We start from the raw sequence: 21,189 nt of genomic DNA on the forward strand, positions 1-21,189 counted from the left end.
AATGTCCTCTGTTTTCTGATTAAAGCAATTCAAGATGCATTTTCTCATATAGAAATGCAGTTTGGAACCAGACAGCTTCTGGCAAACACATACACATTTTCAGAAGTCATAAAAGTAAAAGTTGTGCTTTTTTTCACATACAGCACATTTACAAAAATAAATGTTCATGTCAAATATATTTTTGCATCCCAACTCTGAGTCTCTTTAAGGCACGTAAGAGGTATATTTGTATAATAGAAAATGTGTAAACAGTATCCTTTTACGTATTAGATCTTTTTCTGCTGATGAAAGAAAATCTGTGCTCTAGTCACACCCTGAACGTTGTCTGTCAATCAGCAGCAATGCTGTAATAGTAATCTACTAGATTCATCTAAAACTTTTTTTTTTTTTTTTTTTTTTTTTTTTTTTACTCATGAGAAGCTTAGCTCTCATGTTAAATTAAATGTGCAATCAACTCTTAATTAAAAAATAAAATGCTACAGGTACTTCTATTCTTTTACATGTTTTAACTTTTCTTTCAAGAAGTAGAAAAAACAAACCACGGTCACTTTCATTTTATATAGGAGGTACCGGAAGTGAAGATCAGTTTTCCCGTAAGGCCTTTTTCCTTTCAGTTCTATTGCTTAAATGAAATATTCCACAGATTCACTTCAGTGTACCACAATACTAACTCTTTATCAATGTTAGTCATGTTCAGTTCATCAATAAGCATCATGAGAAGCTTCTCTCTGCTGCAGCACTGAATACTGGCAAGGTGAGCATCATGAGAAGCTTCTCTCTGCTGCAGCACTGGATACTGGCAAGGTGAGCATCATGAGAAGCTTCTCTCTGCTGCAGCACTGGATACTGGCAAGGTGAGCATCATGAGAAGCTTCTCTCTGCTGCAGCACTGGATACTGGCAAGGTGAGCATCATGAGAAGCTTCTCTCGGCTGCAGCTCTGGATACTGGCAAGGTGAGCATCATGAGAAGCTTCTCTCGGCTGCAGCACTGGATACTGGCAAGGTGAGCATCATGAGAAGCTTCTCTCGGCTGCAGCACTGGATACTGGCAAGGTGAGCATCATGAGAAGCTTCTCTCTGCTGCAGCACTGGATACTGGCAAGGTGAGCATCATGAGAAGCTTCTCTCTGCTGCAGCACTGGATACTGGCAAGGTGAGCATCATGAGAAGCTTCTCTCTGCTGCAGCACTGGATACTGGCAAGGTGAGCATCATGAGAAGCTTCTCTCGGCTGCAGCACTGGATACTGGCAAGGTGAGCATCATGAGAAGCTTCTCTCGGCTGCAGCACTGGATACTGGCAAGGTGAGCATCATGAGAAGCTTCTCTCTGCTGCAGCACTGGATACTGGCAAGGTGAGCATCATGAGAAGCTTCTCTCTGCTGCAGCACTGGATATCAGGGTTCTCAGCTGGTTTTATAGATGACTAAAATCCAAGTCTTTTGCATAAGTGAGTAGAGCCCCTTTCACACACAAATGCCACTACTGAGTCATCTCAGAATTATTTAAAATACCCATTCACACAGCATGAAATTGCACAATCTATGCAGGTGTAATACCGTCATAACCCTTTCACACAGTCAAAGAGATTGCGCGAGTACAACTTTCAGACCTGCTAATCAGCAGATCGTTTACATGGCAGCGGCGATTCGCCCATAAATTACAGCATCGTGCACCATCCGTTCCATTTGTGAATTCCCCTCCTCTTCATCCCGTAAAGTTAACAATTCCCTAACTTACTCCAGACTCCAATTACTACCTTGTTCCTGATCAGCCATTGTATCTGGAAAAAAAAAGACCAATAACATTTTCTTCACTGCTCTGCAGCTGATATCCTCCTCCGTTGGTGATGGAAACAACAGATTTTCAATTACACTTCGAGCAAGCAGCAAAATGCAGTTTCAACTTACCTGCGGTAATATCCAAAGCTTCAAAATACTGCTGTTCAAAAAATGCTTTTGCTTTTTCAAATCAATGAAAATGCAGCTCAACTGCGGCAAAAACATGGAAGAAAAAAAAAGCAGAAATGTAGTTCTAGTGCCTTATTAATCAAGATAATTAAATAAGCTAAACAGTGTTTCATTTTCTTATTTATAACAATGGTAGAAACGTGAAACACCTGGCAATCTTTTTTTCATGACAATTTTATATACATGTATAAGTAAAAATGTTTTACGTTAAATCACTTACAAAAAATCAAGCCCTGTAAGCTTTATAGACTGACTGGTGCATTTCCAGTATTTCACAGTAAATAAAGTTGGAACACAAAAGCAAGCCCAGACATACCTGTATTTTTACAGTTCACACCACAGGCATTGCATTTCAAACAAAAATGTACTGTATAAATCTTTCAGATACTGCCAAGTGTATAGCACGCAATTCTTTTAGCGATTTTTTTCATGCTTTGGCTGCAATTGAGCTGCATTGTTTGAAGATCTTGCTGCAAGTTAGGTAGGGCCTTAATTATTTTTAATATTAACTCAGGAGTTGTGTTTCGGTGGGAACACTAAAAATAGCACTGAGGAAGCTTCGCCCCCACAGTAGTAAAAAGCTTCCTCCGCCTATGCGCCCATGGTAAACTTCAGTAACTTTATGCAGATGGCACCAAGAGCTCCACTCTCCTCCTATTTTTAAAAATAGAAAGTTCATATGAAGAGAAAAAAATGACTCCACTGATCCCTATTAGTAATTTCTACTTTTATGGTATTAAGAAAATAACGAAAAACACATGATGTTTGGAAAGTTACGCCAGCTGTTTGTGATTCATATGCTCCCACAGTTTAAAGCTCTCCGATGGTAACTTTGTTTCTTTGTTATTCTGCAGTGTACAGGACAGTGTTTCCACTCTGACTCAAAGGATTTTCATAAATGTTAACTTTTACAGAATGACAAAGAGTGAGCAATTCCTCCCCTGAGATCCACAGTGGGTGTGTGGGGGCACCACTTTAAATAACCCTGAACATCCATTTGGTAACTTGGGAAGGAAACAATTGGTTTATGCCTCTTAAGACCTTTATTAGAAACAACACTTGATGAAGTTGTGTACAGTGCTCTTACAGCAATGCATCAGCTGATCTCACCAGGCCCTCTGCTGATACAAGTACTTATAATCTCCCTTTAAGCTTAATGCCATTTGAAACACAAATACTTTCCAAATTGTAATGCTCACAGTGTTTTTTTTTACCCAAACACATACAGTATTTGTCTTGAACAATTTTTTTTTTTTTTTTTTTTTTAACAAAACACCCAAACCTCTTTGGTAAAACAAACACCCAACTGTCCTTCCATTTTTAAGTCTAGTCCCACAGGACAAAGTTACAGGTTCAGTTTTATTGGGCGCTTGCAACGGCACTCTGGCCGATGCACTCTCACACTTGTTGTTTCCCTGGAAACGGACAGAGCTGTCAACAGGAACTAGAGACAGTGTCACCGGAAGGGGTAGAGGTCTAAATGGGGAACTCCTTGACAACTGAACTTCTGGTTTCATTTCAGGGACAACTACATCAGAAGTCCTGCCCTTCAGGTACCTCTTTCTGGTCAGTAGACTGTGTGGTGTCCAACACAGATGACTCCACTGGTATCTCAGTGGTTACTGATTTAGAAAAACAGTGAACCCGAACAGTGCTCAAAGTTGGCCAAAATCCTTAAGGGCATCTGCCTCCTAGATTTTAAAAATTGGTCACCAAATAAAAATTTAGGGCCAAAGTAAATGCTCCAAATGTGTTCCAAATCAATCTGCCTGACAAAATGTAAATACAGTACAGCATGGATTTTCTTGTGTAATTTACCATTTTCTAGTTTATTAAAGAAAATCTCCGTTCTCGTTGTACGCACCCTATGAACGCTATCTGTCAATGTGGTATGAGCATTCAATCTATTTAAATTTAGTATAGCAAAGAAAAAGTAAAAAAGAAAAAAACATCTATTGAAAATAATTTTTGCAATCAGTGGCAATAGCAGCTACTCTATGGTTTTATTGTTGTAAAAAATAAAACAACCTGATATCAGTAGCTCTTCACAGCAGATTCTGAATAAATTTTATGAACACACTGAAGTAACTGAACAAAGCACAATTAGCAACAACACGTTGGCTGTACCAGAATGAAGACATTTCTGAGTCAACAAAAACTTCTAGGTCTTTTTCATAGATTCCTTTTTCAATTTCAGTATCTCCCATATGATATTTATAATGCACATTTTTATTGCCTGCGTGCAGTACCTTACACTTTTCTGTATTAAATGCAATTTACCATGTATCTGACCAGTTCTGAATCTTGTCTAGATCATTTTGAAGGACCTTTGCTGCTGCAACAGTGTTTGCCACTCCTCCTATTTTTGTCTGCAAATTTAGCAAGTTTGCCTACGATACCAGAATCTAAGTCATTAATGTAGATTAGGAATAGCAGAGGACCTAATACTGATGGTAATACTGTGGTACTCCACTGGTTACCTCGCTCTATTTTGAGGTTTCTCCTCTAATCAGTACTTTGTGTTTTCTACATGTTAACCACTCCCTAATCCATGTGCATGCATTTCCTTGAATCATAACTTATACTTAAAAAACATAATAAACATATATTGTAACACATTAGTTGTGTGAAGATTAATTTTAGTAACAAGTGCATTATGCATTAATTTACTCAATGCCTTTTTTAGTACTATGTACTAATTTACGTGCATTAACATCAGGTAGTCCAAGATTAGTGATAATCACGGTCCGTGAAACCATACAAAATCACCCAGGTTTCTAGTTTAACAGGTACATACCCAAATAAAACAAATATGGTAAAGCACTCAGCCAAAAACAATGTCAACGAGGGGGGTCACGCTAACCCACTATACTAGCCAACCCTCTCAGGGTGTGGTGCCAAAGCTGGACAGCCACAGACAGGGCAGACAATAAAGAGCATTACAAATTAACAACTTTACAACAAATGAACACTAACAATCTCCGGTGGGACACTGCTGCTGTACCCTTGAGCACGGCAGTGTACTTTACTCACGTTGCTCCAGTAAAATTAACTCAACTAGATGTATAATTAGTTTACTGTATGTCTAATATTGTAAGATTTCATACAATGAAGAAATTCAATTTTTGGGGGCTTTCTTAAGTCGACAGGTAGTATGGGCATTGCTTTAAACCTACAGCACCTCATTTTAGTTTTTATCTATTATTTTTTGTATCATGTAAGTTGTCAGCATAATTAGCTATGTCCACCAGTCAGATGTTACACAGCTTGACAACGGTTTGTTTTCAGCGACTAGCAGTTGCCATGCGGAATTCACTTGACTCCATGCAAACCTATTTGAGTTGTATACTGAACAACTCGCTACCAAACCATGCATGGAATACTGAGGTAAACGTTTGTATTCATTAACCACAAAACTAGTGCTTTATAAAATCAGGGAGGAAAAAAAACTATCAGCAAAACCAGGTTTTATTTTGTACCTGACCTGCCCACTCCCACAAATGATGGCAGAGACTAATTTTGGTCACCACTGGCGACCCACAGCTTGAAAATTTGAGCCCTGCCGAACATTATCCTGATATCGCTGAATGACATGAATTGAATCATCAATCAATCTCATGATGTAGGAAACTGGTCTGCTGTTTTCCAGGATCACTCCAGGGAACCAGCTTGGACCCTTTCTAAAATTCCAGACACAGTCACAGGATTGAACCTTCTGGATTTTGTATGCTGGTCATGCAAATCCTTCTGCTTTGCTTGCTTTAACTCAACTTTAGCTCTGATGTCTGGCTGTAACAAATCCAAAAGTAAACATGCTAATTTGGTTTCAACAGTCCCACTAGACATCCTTTTCAATCCTGCCTTCATTGTTTGAACAGCCCTTTCAGTTAAGCCATTAGAAGATGGGTGGAATTCCATTTTTACACTTGAACTCCTGGAACATTACTCCTGTAAAAGTCATTCCATTGTCAGTGTAATCTGTGTATACAAAAAACCTGCAGCAACTTGTCAGTGGTGGTTTGAGCAGTAATGCTGTTCACCAAATGAACATCAAGGCACTTTGAGTGGGAATCCACAAAGACCAGAAACATGTGACGCATAAAAGGTCCTGCAAAGTCTGTATGAAGACTAGACTAAGCATGGCCTGGCCATTCCCATGGGTGCAACGGCGCAAAGCAGCTGTCTTCCTGCAACTTTGACACACTCTACATTACTTGACTTTTTCTTCTAGGCTTTTATCCATGTTTGGCCACCAAATTAAACATCGGGCTAAGCTTTTCAATACGTGAAATCCCAAAGTGGGCTTCATGTAGTTCATCCATGACTCTGGTGCGCCATGCAACTGTAAGTGTAAAGGATGCAAATACAATGGGTTTTTCTGCTCCGTCTTCCATCAGATGAGACAGTACTGCTCCAATGCTAACGGGGAGGCATCACAGGACAGGATAAGCTTTCCTTGGGTCGAAATGAATAAGGACCACTGGATGTTGATGTAAAATACAAAGACCAGCAGGCCAGATTACCACTTCTAATAGTCCAAGGTGAAGCCCCAAGCCTTCTTGGACGCAACTGGTTGCAGAAGCTATGGCTCCATTGGGGTGAAATAAAGCATGTTCAGTCAACCAGTTACCAAGAGGTCTTTAAGAGGTATCCAGATGTGTTGAAAGATGGGCTGGGCACACTTCATGGGGAGACTGTTCAGTTATTTGTGGACTCTCAGGTTCCACCCCATTTTTTAAGCCCAGGCCAGTACCATATGCAATGAAGGTCAAGGATGAAGAAGAGCTGGACAGGTTGCAGCATGCAGGGATTACTGAAGGGTGAAGAAGAGCTGGACAGGTTGCAGCATGCAGGGATTACTGAAGGGTGAAGAAGAGCTGGACAGGTTGCAGCATGCAGGGATTACTGAAGGATGAAGAAGAGCTGGACAGGTTGCAGCATGCAGGGATTACTGAAGGGTGAAGAAGAGCTGGACAGGTTGCAGCATGCAGGGATTACTGAAGGATGAAGAACAGCTGGACAGGTTGCAGCATGCAGGGATTACTGAAGGATGAAGAAGAGCTGGACAGGTTGCAGCATGCAGGGATTACTGAAGGGTGAAGAAGAGCTGGACAGGTTGCAGCATGCAGGGATTACTGAAGGGTGAAGAAGAGCTGGACAGGTTGCAGCATGCAGGGATTACTGAAGGGTGAAGAAGAGCTGGACAGATTGCAGCATGCAGGGATTACTGAAGGGTGAAGAATAGCTGGACAGGTTGCAGCATGCAGGGATTACTGAAGGATGAAGAAGAGCTGGACAGGTTGCAGCATGCAGGGATTACTGAAGGGTGAAGAAGAGCTGGACAGGTTGCAGCATGCAGGGATTACTGAAGGGTGAAGAAGAGCTGGACAGGTTGTAGCATGCAGGGATTACTGAAGGGTGAAGAAGAGCTGGACAGGTTGCAGCATGCAGGGATTACTGAAGGATGAAGAACACCTGGACAGGTTGCAGCATGCAGGGATTACTGAAGGATGAAGAAGAGCTGGACAGGTTGCAGCATGCAGGGATTACTGAAGGGTGAAGAACAGCTGGACAGTTTGCAGCATGCAAGGATTATTGAACCTGTACAGTTTTCATGCTGGGCAGCCCCAATTGCACCCGTACGCAAAAGTGATTTCACTAAAGCAGACATCAAAATTGGATTCATTTCCTTTACCTCATGTGGAAGACTTTTTTATTACACTAACAGGAGGAATATCTTTTCCAAAGCTGTTTATGAGCCAATGCGTAACAGCAACTGTTACTGGATGAGGAGTCAAAACAATATGTCACCATGAACATGTACAGTGAGCTGTTCAATTACAATCGCTTACCATTTTAGTGTCATCAGCACCAGCGATTTTTCAGAGGAACACTAAACACGTTTTATAAGGTATACCCCATGCTGTCATTTACCCTAACCCTAACCATTACCATTGACAACCTTTTACAAGGCATACCCCATGCTGTCATTTACCCTAACCCTAACCATTACCATTGACAACCTTTTACAAGGCATACCCCATGTTACCATTTACCTGGATGACCTCTTGATTACTGGAACCAGTGAAACAGAGTATCTTGACAATCTGGACCAAGTGTTAAAAATACTGTCTCAAGCAGGAGTGAGATTAAAACTCTGCAAAAGCACTTTTCAGACACCAAGTGTGACTGACTTGGACACAAGATCTCTGCCCCATGGAAGACAGCATGAGAGCTGTCAAAGAAGCTCCACCACCCAGAAATGTCTCAGAACTCTGTTTTCTGGGCATGGTTAATTACTGTGGGGAATTTCTGCCAGATTTGTCAACTGTTCTAGCCCCGCTGTGCCAGCTGTTACACAAACAAACATCATGACACTGGAGTGTAACCCAAGAGAAAGCCTTCTTCGAGGTCAAGGAACTGTTGCAGGCAGCATGTCTACCGTTAAGTGTCCTCACTTATGACTGATGCTGAGGCTCCTGTGTCAGTCTTTATATTTAATTGTTATTAACCTTAACACTGGCGTGCATTGGCTGTACACTGTATTCACGCAGGCTAAACATGATATAAGGACACTTCTCCTCTTGGGCTGTGCTCTCAAGATCGGGTGCTGTCTGGGGCTTTCTGAACTTAAACTGTCCAGACTTTGCTTCATCCTTCTTGTCGCTGCACTTTTTGTCAATTATGGCATACTGCCTCTTAAAACGTGCATCTGCATGCAAGGTGTGTGCCTCCACACCTGTAACACTCTGAGGCTGCACTGGGCCTCTTGCTGCTTGCTGCTACTCTAGTGGTGCACTGTGCTTGGTTGCATGTTGGTCTTCTGTAAATCCTGTGGGAGTTTTTTTGCTGCAGTTTCCATTCCCAATGCTATTTCTAACACTTTTTTAGAAGTGACAGTTCAATGTGAATAGAGCAAAACTGAGGCAGTGTGACAGAGGGATGATATGAGCTACAGAAACAAAACCAAGTGAATCCAGTCATTCCCACTACATGGTGCCCCTCCATGCACTGTACATGCCAGCCTGCAACAGCCTTTCAGTCAATGGGTGATCAGTCTGGGATTCCTGGATGATAAACTGGATATAAAGACCGCTTTTGAGTCAAGGCTCGCGTGCTCATATTTAAAAATAAGATGTTAATTTTTTTTTGTATACATTTGATTTGAAAAAATACTAATACTTTTGCTCAATTTATATTCTGTTTTTTTGTAAAAGTACAGTATGAGCCTTACTGTTTGTGGTTTGAAATGTACAACGTGCCCTTGTGTGCAGCCACACACGAGCAGGGATTTAAGTGCGGTTGTTGGTTGTAGCAAAGCAGAAACTGGAAAACTGTTCTGCATTTCCCCCAAGTTATGCTATCAACTAGTGTAAATTACATTGGACACCATTGTGTACTACATGATAAATGAAATGACCTGCACTAAACGGTTACTAATAGACTGATTGTATAAAAAAATATTTTAAACAACATACACAGTACAGTGTATACAAGAACAGTGGCATATCTAAATACAGATATCACTGAAAGCATTAAAATATAACCTCATAGTTTCTTTTTAACACCATACTGTTGGAGGTCCCTTTTTGGTCCCTTTATTATTTATTTAAACAGTGGGGGTAGTTAGATCAATGTAATAGACCCTATTGTTATTAGGATGCACTGTCATTACGGATCCTGTCCCTTTGGTGAGACAAGGTTAAAAGCTCTATAACCATGAATGCAGACAAGTCCGGCTCTTTTGCATAAAGGTTAAGCTGCTCGCTTCCGGTGCACAGGGCCGCGCCCATTCTCTGCCCTGTTACATTACCCAGTGCCGTAATGAAACAAAAAAAGTCAGCACTCATTCCAATAAATTCACATATCAATCCGCACAAAGACTTTAAGCCATTACAAACTGTCTGCACCCAGTTCTCTGGAGAAATGCAGCACTAAGTACTGTTGAGTATAGACCCTTTTGCTGTTACCTTGAATAACCTTGTTTGGCATATAAACTGTTGGAAAACAAGCAGCCATTGAAGGTAAAGGCACAAGTGCCACAGCTCTCAATCTGAATAGATATGCACTAGCAGTTCTAAACTAGCAGCAGGTGTTAAAAGAGCAAGCGTGAGAACAAGTCCCAATCAACTCTCCTAAGTGAAGGCAATGTCGAAGACCAGGTCAGAGAAAAATTCAAAGGGCATTTCAAATCAAAACCTATTAAATGTGAAAGCGGTGGGCTGTGTTGTTTGAGGGGCAAGAAAGACAGCTGAAACAATGTACACAGTTGCTTACTTTTTTTAAATAGCAGGAAGGGCTTTGACTAAATCCTGAAAAGTGATATTATGTCACAGGTTTACTTGTAAAACCAGAGCATGAACCATTGTCCCTAAAAATCCCAATGCAAGCAGTGCGAGTGGGGCGCTCAATGTGTACTCTATCAGCTCTATCAGCTCTCCAGATCCTGAGCAAACATTATCCACTGTTAATTACCTGCAAAGCTGAGCCTTAGCCACTTCCCCTCTGTCCAACAGCTCTAAAGTGAACCTGAAAAAGTCTCTACTGTTTTCAATTGTGCAAGAGCCAGCAGCAATGGAGTTCAAATTGCAGCTCTGAAAGGCAAGAGGAAATTGGCAAACTGCTAATCTGCACTAAACTATTCATAGTAACAAAAGATACATTCCTGCAAAACAAAACAGAAAATCACAAGCTGAAATCCAAGACAGGGCTATTTAGTTGCAACGGCCCTCCGTTAAAAACTGCGATGTACAAAGCCTTTTCAACTCAATTCATGGGCATGGAAAAATAAATATATTTCACATTTTCTGTTGGGTCATGTGTTACAAAACAGTAGAGGCATGGTTGTTGAACTATGGGACTATTTACCATATTATTCATCTTCTCAATGCATGCATATCAAATGCTGTCATGTACATAAAACAAGACTGTCTGTTGGTAAACTTTAACTAGCTTATCAAATGGAAACCTACCAGATGTATGTTTTGTTCTCTGCTGTTTACCTCAAGTAACCAGAGCTACAATTACCCCAAATAGCCCAATCCAACAATCCTGAGAACAGTAACCCCATCACATAGCCCTCAGGCCTCAAACCATAGGAATCTAAAAATAACTTGTGGTTACTTACTCCAAGAAAACTCTGGTATTTATAGACGTTGCATATATTCGTGGTCAAAGCCACAAGGAGCTCTGTCAGATCTGGGCAAGCAACAAACAATTCACTAGAAGGTGGATTCAAATCATTGAAAAGGCAATATGGTTAGCAATCAGGAAATGGAGGAAACATAATGCCACCATATAAAATATCATGTAGATGTATGTCTGAAGGCTACAGTGCATATCAAAATGATTGTGTTTTATACAACACATGTGTTTTTTGAAAGACTGTGTACGCCCCTTGATTTGGGTCTAGATCTATAAATAGTACACAAACCTTGATTGTTTTTAAGGTGGAAACAGGATCAATTCTGGTTACAGGAATTTAAAGATGCATACAGGCTTGCTTACTCCAAAAACTATCAAACTGAAATCATGATGGGTTAAAAAAAAATTTTTTTTTTTTATTTTTTTTTTTTTTTTTTATAAATCGCATGTTTTAAGCACAAAGCGAACTGAGAAATCTAACTGGAAAATTGGTCATTTATGCTTAATAAATATATAGTACTTTAAAATTCACCAGCATTGACAAACATATGTCATGCAATAAACTGGTTATTGCTAGGATCAGGACATTGCTTCTGTTCTTAGTGTTAGAGTAAGTAGTGGGGTTCCAAAAAAATATGTTATACCTCCCCACGTGTTACTACAGTTTAAATAATGGACCTGTCATATTGATTTTTATTGGTAACATCCCGACAACTTTTTACACTTCTAACTTTAAAAGTCTGTTTCAAAGCTCTTTTCACAACGGCCGCTCTAGTGCATTGGGGTTTGACATCTGTCCTCTAAATCACTGCAAAAAAAAAAAAACATAAATGCTCTGGCTTTTCCGTTCCATATCACATCATGGATCCTTACTGCTGTGTTACACGTGTGACAATGTGGGCAGTAATCCTGACACTATCAGTGCACGAGAGAGAACATTTTGAAGAGCTACAAATAAAATAAAAACAGGTTGTGGAAAAGCTGTCATGTTGTTAATGAAAATGAATAACAGGTCTGTTATTTAAACAGTTGTAGCATCACGTGAGGACATGTAACGCTATTTTTCGGAATCCAGCAGCTCACTCTTTAATAAATCTTGTTTTGTTAAATCTAGGAAATGAAGACTTTTACATATGGCTTTTTTTTTTTTTTTTTTTTTAAATCTATGGAGAAAAAATAAATAATTTCTTCATCATGGATCTTCAAATGATCCTTTTCCTTATCCATCATTGTTACCTCCAGTGTATTTGTATGCATTCTTTATAAAATCAGGCAAAACTTCAAATGAATCATGGGTGAATTTAGAGAAATTAGAAGGACACAGGACAAGTAGAAATTATTTTTCATTAATTAATATATTTTCTGCATTATAGTTAACATAATATGTATTTTCTTTTGTGCCACCCTTTAATTTTTCAGTAAATATTGTAAATATTGATTTTTTTTTTTTTTTTTTATTTCAGACATGAGAAATTTTAAGACAGTCTTTTGCAATAAATATCATAAAATAGAGCTTCACATAATAAATATTCTTTACAACAAAAAACGTTTAAACAGACTTTAAAAATAGTCAATTCAACTTTAGGATTTATACACAAATAAATGCAACAATGATGGTCCTAGAAACAGCACAGAATGGATGCAGATTTGGAGAGAGAGAGAGAGAGAGAGAGAGAGAGAGAGATGAGAGACTGCTTTACAGCTCTCTCTTTTAATAATTAAACTGTCCCTGCCTGTCGCTAGTCGCAAAGTGGTTTAAACCAAGAAATGTTCTTCAGGATACATACCAAATCTGCCCTTCCAGTATCAAGTTTAAGTGAAAGACCTAAATGATTAGCACAGAAGATTTACAATGCCCCAGAAAGCGACTCTCTACAGATCTGTTCTAGAGCCTACAATGGATGCAGATTTGGAGAGAGAGAGAGAGAGAGAGTCGCACCAGCGAAGTGGTAAATTAAGTTTACCAAAATGCTAACAGCATAGTAAGTTTATATGGCACCCATTTATAATTAAGATGTACAAACAACTACAGTCTGGGCTGCAATGGAAATCTGGTAATAGCTATACACACATACATATACTAGTGTATTACTATCTTGATAGTCCTTCACAGATATGGTAAGGATATGGTCTCACACCAAGCTGAAGCACAGAGAACAGCACTCCCAAGAAAGCACTTCTTTACAATGAGTCAGGTGTGTTAATGAGCAGCTGAAAACAACACCAAAACGCAAACACTGGCTTGTAAAAGGGGGAGAGGGTAGCAAAAGTGGCATCATACTCCATGCTGTTCCAGAGAGGGATTTCCAGGGGTAAAAGGGCCGAGAGGTGCATAACGTTGAATTAAAACAGCAAGGCTGAAGAGAGTGCCGAGTGAAATCAAGGTTTGGCCTGGCCCTGTGAGGGACAGCTCTCCAGTGTGCAATAGACAGTGTTGGAGTTCTTACACCTGCACCCAGGCCTGTTTACCTGGTCATAGCAGCCCTGGCACATCTTAATACACCCTCTAGCTGCAGGGTAACAGAGCAAGCAAGGCAGCACCGTCGAAATTAATCCCATACACGTGAACCTAGAGCAGCAGTGTGACTGGGACAGGGAGCAAGGATTGTCCGCACATGAGTCCCCCTCATCATCGTTTGAACAGTGGTAGAAGATCCCTTTGACCAGGCACATACACGTGCCATACTCCACCATGCTCTCAGCAGAGCATAAACACTGGCGCTGACAAGCCAGGCAGGAAGGGAGAGTCCTCGGAGCTGTGCACTCGCCACACTTACACTTGCCACACTGTTCACAGATAAACTGGTGCTTCGTGAGCTCCTCTTTCCCTGAACTCTTAAGCTTATCCCCTACCGAAGCAGAAGACTTGGGCTGTGTCCGAACAGGCCCGTCTGTTCGGTGGGCTGGACCAGGCCTTGTTGGAGGCGAGCGACCCAGGAGCCCCTGCTCTGAAGAGGCACTGTTGATGCTACCTGAGCTTGCAGCACTCCCTGTGCTGGTGGACCTGCCCATTGCAGGCACCCTAGCATTGTACTGCACTCCCACGTTCCCTGCTTGGGGAGAAGGCCGATGTTCGTAGTTGTTATTCACATTGATCAGTATGATTTCATGAGTCCTTTCATACTTCTCTGGCCTTTGAACTGTCCTGGGAGCAGGCTTTCTCGCCACAGATGGGCCCTCTGTGTACTCATTGCTTGACCGAATAACCTTGATTTGGTCCAGTGAGAGAATGGCTGAATGCTGAATCCCTCTTTCATGGGCAAACCTCTGTCTGCTGTCTAAGGAAGGCTGCTGAATCACAACTAATGAACCGCCACTGCCATGTGGATTCTGGGGCTCCATCTGAGGGGATCACAGCTTCCGACATTCACCGTGGACTTGGCATGCATCTGAACTCCTGTGCAGAGATGAACAAATAAAACACAGAAATAAATAAACAAATACATACAACACAAGGATTGGTCTGGGTTATATACAAGTAAAGGTTTAATGGCAAGTCACAAACTGCATAACTGCTTTAACCACCTGGCAATGCTCTCCTTCAGTAAGAGATTACAGTGCTGCTTTATCCCTAGAGTAAGACCAATTGAACAATGTCTTGGCACACTCAGAATTTAACTTGGGACTGTTCATTTGTAACTACACACTACATGCTGCAGTAGTTTTAGAAAGAAAAAGAAATAAATAAATCACACAACACAGGACATGCACAAACAAATATAAAAGTTGAAAAAACAATGTTCAACAGAGGTGACTATACCAAAGTGGTAAGTTAAAAGTAACCCTACTACAGTTTCATAACTAACTGCGCAGCACTTTTTAAAGACCTTAAGAACAGCACTTAGCTCACATCTACATTTCATAACAAATACTTGTCCATTTGCATCTGTATAGCTAATTAATATTAGAATGCAACACCGCGACGCGACGATCCTGTCCAGAAGGACGCAATTCTGGGGTGTTTTTTGGTTTTTATTATTATTATTATTATTATTTATTATTATTATTATTATTATTATTAAAAACAAATAGCTGGTTAAAACGTGCATTCTGTGTGCACGAGTTAATGTTAATGTTGAGATTAGGGTTCTTTTAAAAATGCAATATAAAATACATTGTTAAATTACTGAAAAACATTTACTTATATGTAATCTTAAATGGAAAAAAAACAAGCGCTCGCGCTTGGAATAGTGTGTGAAAGCGAATTTCCTAAACCAGAAGCGTAAGAAACATTTGGAAATGTTAAAAGTGACCGTTTATTCGTAGAAAATATCAAATTTCAAACCGAAATGACCTGATATTCAAGAGAGGGTGCAAATAATCGCGTACCTTCATGTAAATAAAACTGAATTTTGGAAGCCAAAGCTCTTTTGGGGAAAAGCAAAGGTGTTAAACTCCTTATCGAATCTGCACAAGATCGCCAATCACTTCGCGCAGTAAAAAAAAAAAAAAAACACCTTGTCTCTCGAAAAAAAGTCATTACAATGTTTAAACAATATTCAGTGCTCGTACACTAGTGATATCTAACAAATATCCCCACACTGCAGGCCAAGTATTATTAGTATTATTATTATTATTATTATTATTATTATTATTATTATTAGGCAGATGGTGTAACTGCACCCGCATCGCAATTCAAGAACAAATTAATAAACAGATCTTGAGGACACGCAGAGGAAGGAAAAACTTATGAATGAAAACAAGCTCTCCACGGGGAGTGGAAATGTTGCCGCAGGAGGGCGCATTTCCGAACCTGATCAAAGCAGCACAGGTCTCTTCTAAAAACAAACACGGCCTACATAACTAGCACGAACGGTACAATGTTAAAGATTTTGATTCTCACACGGTTATTGAAGAAAAATCATACAATTATCTTAAGACTCTTAAGACACATTACATTAAAAACCAATCCAAAGCATGCATATATATGAATAAGAGAGAGAGAGACGAAACACGTTAAAGCAATGGTTGCATATCACACATTTATAAAATTAGAAGAAAATAACGCACCTATTTGCAATCATCCGTGCTTCCCAAATCCCAACCGATACATACACCTAAGATCCAACCAATGAACCCATCCCCACCAATGAACTGCTATAAACACTGATCATAACGAACTCTGTCTGTACATCCAGAGAGAAAAGGGTGCGTTCTTTCCAAACGATTGTATTCATTCGACACCTTCGGGATAACAGTTCCGCAAAAATAAATCCATGTACTTTTCCCGAAGATCAACAAGCAGACAGGAGCAGTAGAGTGCGGTCAAGTCTGGCGACGCCGTTCCGTTTGTGTGTGTGTGTGTGTGTGTGTGTGTGTGTGTGTATATATATATATATATATATATATATATATATATATATACACCCTAATTCAAACCGTGATGTAAATGTACACAGTTGTCCAATGTTGCTACTTATACATCCAAGTTTGGGTTTGCACTGCCGCTTGGAAATACTGAAGCAGGTTACATACAGCCCTACAACTCTGCAGCACAGCGGTCTCTTCCTCTGAATGAATGAGAATCTTGGGCTCCTGTTTGTTCACTTAGACTGCTCCCATTGGCTGCTCAGTCCAGCGCAACCGGATACATCGCATCCGCTCGACACTGATTGGTATATGGTGGAGGGTGGGCGAGGAAGAGAGGCGTGGATACCTTAAGGTGGAACTGACTGTTTGTCTGTAGCTGACTATAAGCAGGTCAATTGTTTTGGCTATCTGATCGTCAGAATGGAAATACCGTTCCTAGTACTAGAAAAGTCAGATTTGATGCATTTTAAACATGCATGGGGATTTAGAAACGCCTTGTGCATTTATAAAAATACACAGGCGCTCATGCACTGATATATATATATATATATATATATATATATATATATATATATATATATATATATATTAGCTCAAAGAGCCAGCTGCCCTTGACTTTATATATAACACCAAAAAACACCAAAAAATACAACTGAAGGACACGAGGAAGCCACACATATAGCAAACTGTTTTTCCCCCTCTCTTTATCTCTGCAGGAGGAAGACCTAGCTGTCGCACGCTTCTTGTGTATCGTGGTAATTGTACCCACCTTAAAAGCTAAGCACACGGCAGATAAACAGAAGTGCTCCTTCAGTTCTCGACTGTCTGGTTTGATTGGTGCGGAGAATGCATTACATCTAGACCCATTGGAATGGGAAGTTCAATATAAAGTCAAAATCCCCATTCACATGGAAATCTATGGAGATTTGTCATGTATCGCAACCTGCTGCTTGTAGCTTGTACACAGCAATCCTTTCAGACGCGGACAACAATAGACGTTTTAACGACTTTTAATAACAAAGGAACGAGTACAATTAGGAAGCTTTTGACAATTTTACAGACGTCATCTGATTGTTTAATTCGCACTTGTAATTTATAAAATACAAATAAAAAAAAAATAAAAAATCAGAAAAATGTTGTGTTGATTTTCATCCAAGTGGCTATAAAACGATGTAATCACTTAACTAAAAGTTAATAACAATGCTTTGAAATACACATCACCCGGTATCAGTATGCTAGTCTGTGCTTGGTCGGCGTTAAATTCGACAGACATAGGAAATCGCTCCTCATTAATGACTGATTAGTCATTTCTATCAGTCCTGTTGTTGACAGTCTAAACCGCGTTTATCTGCCTGTCAAGTCCTCAGTTTTAGTCTGGTGGGTGGGGTGAGGTTAACTACCAGAACTAAAACACAAATTAAATTGTAAATTGAGGGGGGAAAAACAAAATCTATAATGAAAGATGGGACATGTTGTTTTTACCACGTGCAATATACAAACATTTTAAATAATCGTTGAACAGCAGGCCTACCTACAATGTGTTTGCTATAAGGGCTTTGTATACAAAAGTATGGCAAAGCACAGTACAGTACATAGCAGAAAAAAGAGAACAAACCACAAAGCATTTGTATAGCAGGTCACACATACAGCTGCCACAAACAGACCGTTTAAATAACAGATTTCAATAACAGTACACACACAGTAGTAATACAAAAGCAGCAATTTTAAAGTTACATTAAAACCCACTAAGATAAGAAAGCCATTTTAGAAAAGTGTGTTTTTTTAGTCTTGCTTGAAAACTGTAATGATCCCAGCTTCCCTGGTAAACAGAGGCAGAGCATCCCATAATTTCGGAGCTCTACAAGAAAAGGCCTTACCTATCGTGTTGCTTTTGTTGACCCTAGAAATAACCAGCAGCCCGCATCCTGTGATCTCAGAGTGCAATTTGAAAGATACATGGTCAGTAACTCCTACAAATAGCTGTAAATAATTGTAAATTAACAGCAACATCTTAAACTCTATTCTATACTGCACAGGGAGCCAGAGTAAAGAGGTCAAAACAGGGGTAATATGTTCACTTTTCCTGGTTTTAGTCAAAATGCTAGCAGGGGTATTCTGAACAAGTTGCAAGCGGGACACATTTTGGGACACCGGAAAAAAAGTGCATTACATTCAGGGCTGACCTTAGGGCAAGGCGAGCAAGGCGGCCGCCTAGGGACCCAGAGTTTAGGGGGCCCCGCACTCAACCGGACTGCCGTGCGATTTAATGTGCTCATTACATGAGTGTAAAACGCTCAGGGGTGCAAATTTGGTTTACATCATATAGTGCCAGCCACATGAAACCTGGCACCAGTAGACATGTTTAATTATATATTTTTTTATTCCTTAGCAACCATAGATGATGATAGTTTCTCACTGGGTCTGCACTACTCACATGACCCGCCCACACTCATCCACACACACAGCAGAGAATATTTGCATCATTTGGGAAAGTGGTAGCAAATATGTGGCAGCGCACTTTTACACAGTTATCAATCACATCTTTGTTCAGCAAGTCAAAAAGGTATGTGGGCAAAGAAGACTTAACAGGTAACAATACATTGTAAAATAGTGTTTTGTGTTCACAAGCCTCTTCATTTACAGCGAAAGTTAAGCTTTGCTTGTTTATAAACACATTTTGTTGATTAAAAAAATACTCCTGCTTTGGTTAGATGCATATAATCACAGATCTGTGTTAAAACCAGATCAGTTGTTGCAGATAATGTAACTCGAATCCATTACTGCTATTAAATGGATTCACAAGCTGTTGTTTTGTTAATATGTCGAACGTTTGGGCTGTCTTACAATTTTGGTGTCAAGAGATTATATAAAAATACACAATAATAATATAATAAGAAAGACAATTAAACTACATCTACCCACATCTAAAATACCCTCTTTTTAAATACATGTTTGTTGACGGGGAAAAAAAAAAAAATTATATGCTATGAGTCTCCATGGATAAGAGAGATTATTTTTTTTACAAAATATTACAAATATGGGAGTGACTAGATATGGGGTACATTTTATTACAAATATTTAATGTAACACAACACAATAAAAACTAACTGAGGTTAAGAAGTGATCAATTCCATTCCAAGCCCTGACTATGTGGTTATGGGGAGCCTGGGTTGTTTTTCCACTGCAGAGCCGAGTCAACCAAAGACAGTTGTTATTAGGCCTCCAAGCTGGCTTGGGAAGCCTATTGTACCAAGAGCATGGCGCCGAGCAGGTGGAGTCTTTATACCAAAAGAAAAGTATTCTACAAGCATTGTAGATCTTTATAAAAGTTAGTTCTCGCGCGCTCTTTCTTTTTGTAGCGTTTCCGTAGGCACTCAGCTCTGCGCAATGTTGCAAGCTTATCTTTTATGACCCTTTGTAACAGATTGAGTCCCTCTTTCTGACTTTGTTCTGCTTTTCTCCATTGCTTCCTCAACTGCCTCCTTTCTCTAACTAAGCATTGAATCTCCTGCTGCCGTCTAGACTTTCCAGGAATAGTTTGTACTTTATCCTTCCTTTTTGCAATTCCAAACCTCTCACTTCCATATGCGTAGATGATATTCCCAAATTTATCCAGCTTCTTTCCAACTGTTCCATTTAACCTTTCCAAAGTAAGATAGAGATCTGTGTTTACTGTGTCCCACACAGTTTTCTCACAAGCTCTTGGTCATCTAACTCCAGGCTTGTGCCCGTTGAGGTTCTTTTCTCCCTTACGCTGGTTCATCTGACCGGGTTCACAAGGATCATTAGGTTCATCACTAGTTGTATCCATGCAAGTCCTCCTCACATCTATGACAGGGGTGCTGATATCCTGCGAACTGTGCTTTGCTTCCTGTCGCTGGATTTCATTCGACTGACTTGATTGACTTTGTAAATACTCATCAATCCTTTCTCCCTTAAGCATTTCATTCTCCCTTGATAAATCTTCAAACTCCTGACCATTGTTGCCTTGCTCCAGCCTCAGACACAAACCTGGAGTTCCATGTCTTTGCTAACTGCGGATCTTGAACTAGTCTTTTGTGAAGTACTCTCCATTCTCATATCCGTTTCCGTTCCTAAGTCGTTAACCGTGTTATCCAATGTTCTGCCCCCGCTTTCGCAGACTCTAGGGGTATTTTTCTCTTTCATTTCTTAGAAGACTTGAGCGGGTGTCTCCAGCATCCTGTTTACCTTTGAAAACATAGAGCTGGATACTGCCGACCAGGGTAGCTAACCCATGCCAGCCCCAATGGGGTCTCTTTCCTCCTGTCAGCTGTCTCTCCATGCTGTCATGAGGTCTTTCCCTTGTTGCCAGCTGCACTATTCACAGCAGTCACTAGGTGTATCCAGATCTTCATTATTTCCATTATACGAGAGTAGATGTTGAACTTTATGCTGATTTGAACTCAGCTCTTGCCAAGATAAGCACCAACTAAGACATAGTTGCAGTAAACTAATGTGACCCATCTGCATCTCCATCCATTTGCGTTGTTTTCCATCTAGTATACGCATGTGATCTAGACTGACTCCTTCTGACGAGCGGACCCACAACTTACGACTTCCACATTACGACCCGAGGTCCCTAGCTGCAGTCAAACACACAACGGCTGCGATGCTGGCTCCATATTATATATAGATATATATAATATATATATATATATTATATATATATATATATATATATATATATATATATTATCTATATGTTACTGGGTGCAGATGACCCACGTCTCCATATATACTGTAAT

The 21,189-nt window shown here is 40.0% G+C and overlaps 1 protein-coding gene across 1 annotated transcript; it reads right to left on the reverse strand.

The window, feature by feature from the left end:
* Positions 1-13,067: 13,067 nt before the first annotated feature.
* LOC121328891 (protein sprouty homolog 1-like) lies at positions 13,068-16,419 on the reverse strand. The gene is made up of 2 exons (XM_041274032.1): positions 16,124-16,419; positions 13,068-14,510 (listed from the first exon to the last, which is right to left on the reverse strand). The coding sequence occupies exon 2, from the start codon at positions 14,453-14,455 to the stop codon at positions 13,493-13,495; it is 963 nt and encodes a 320-aa protein (XP_041129966.1). The 5' UTR covers positions 14,456-14,510; positions 16,124-16,419; the 3' UTR covers positions 13,068-13,492.
* Positions 16,420-21,189: the final 4,770 nt, after the last annotated feature.

This window comes from Polyodon spathula, chromosome 2 (assembly GCF_017654505.1).
Source record: "Polyodon spathula isolate WHYD16114869_AA chromosome 2, ASM1765450v1, whole genome shotgun sequence".
Classification (NCBI taxonomy): domain Eukaryota; kingdom Metazoa; phylum Chordata; class Actinopteri; order Acipenseriformes; family Polyodontidae; genus Polyodon; species Polyodon spathula.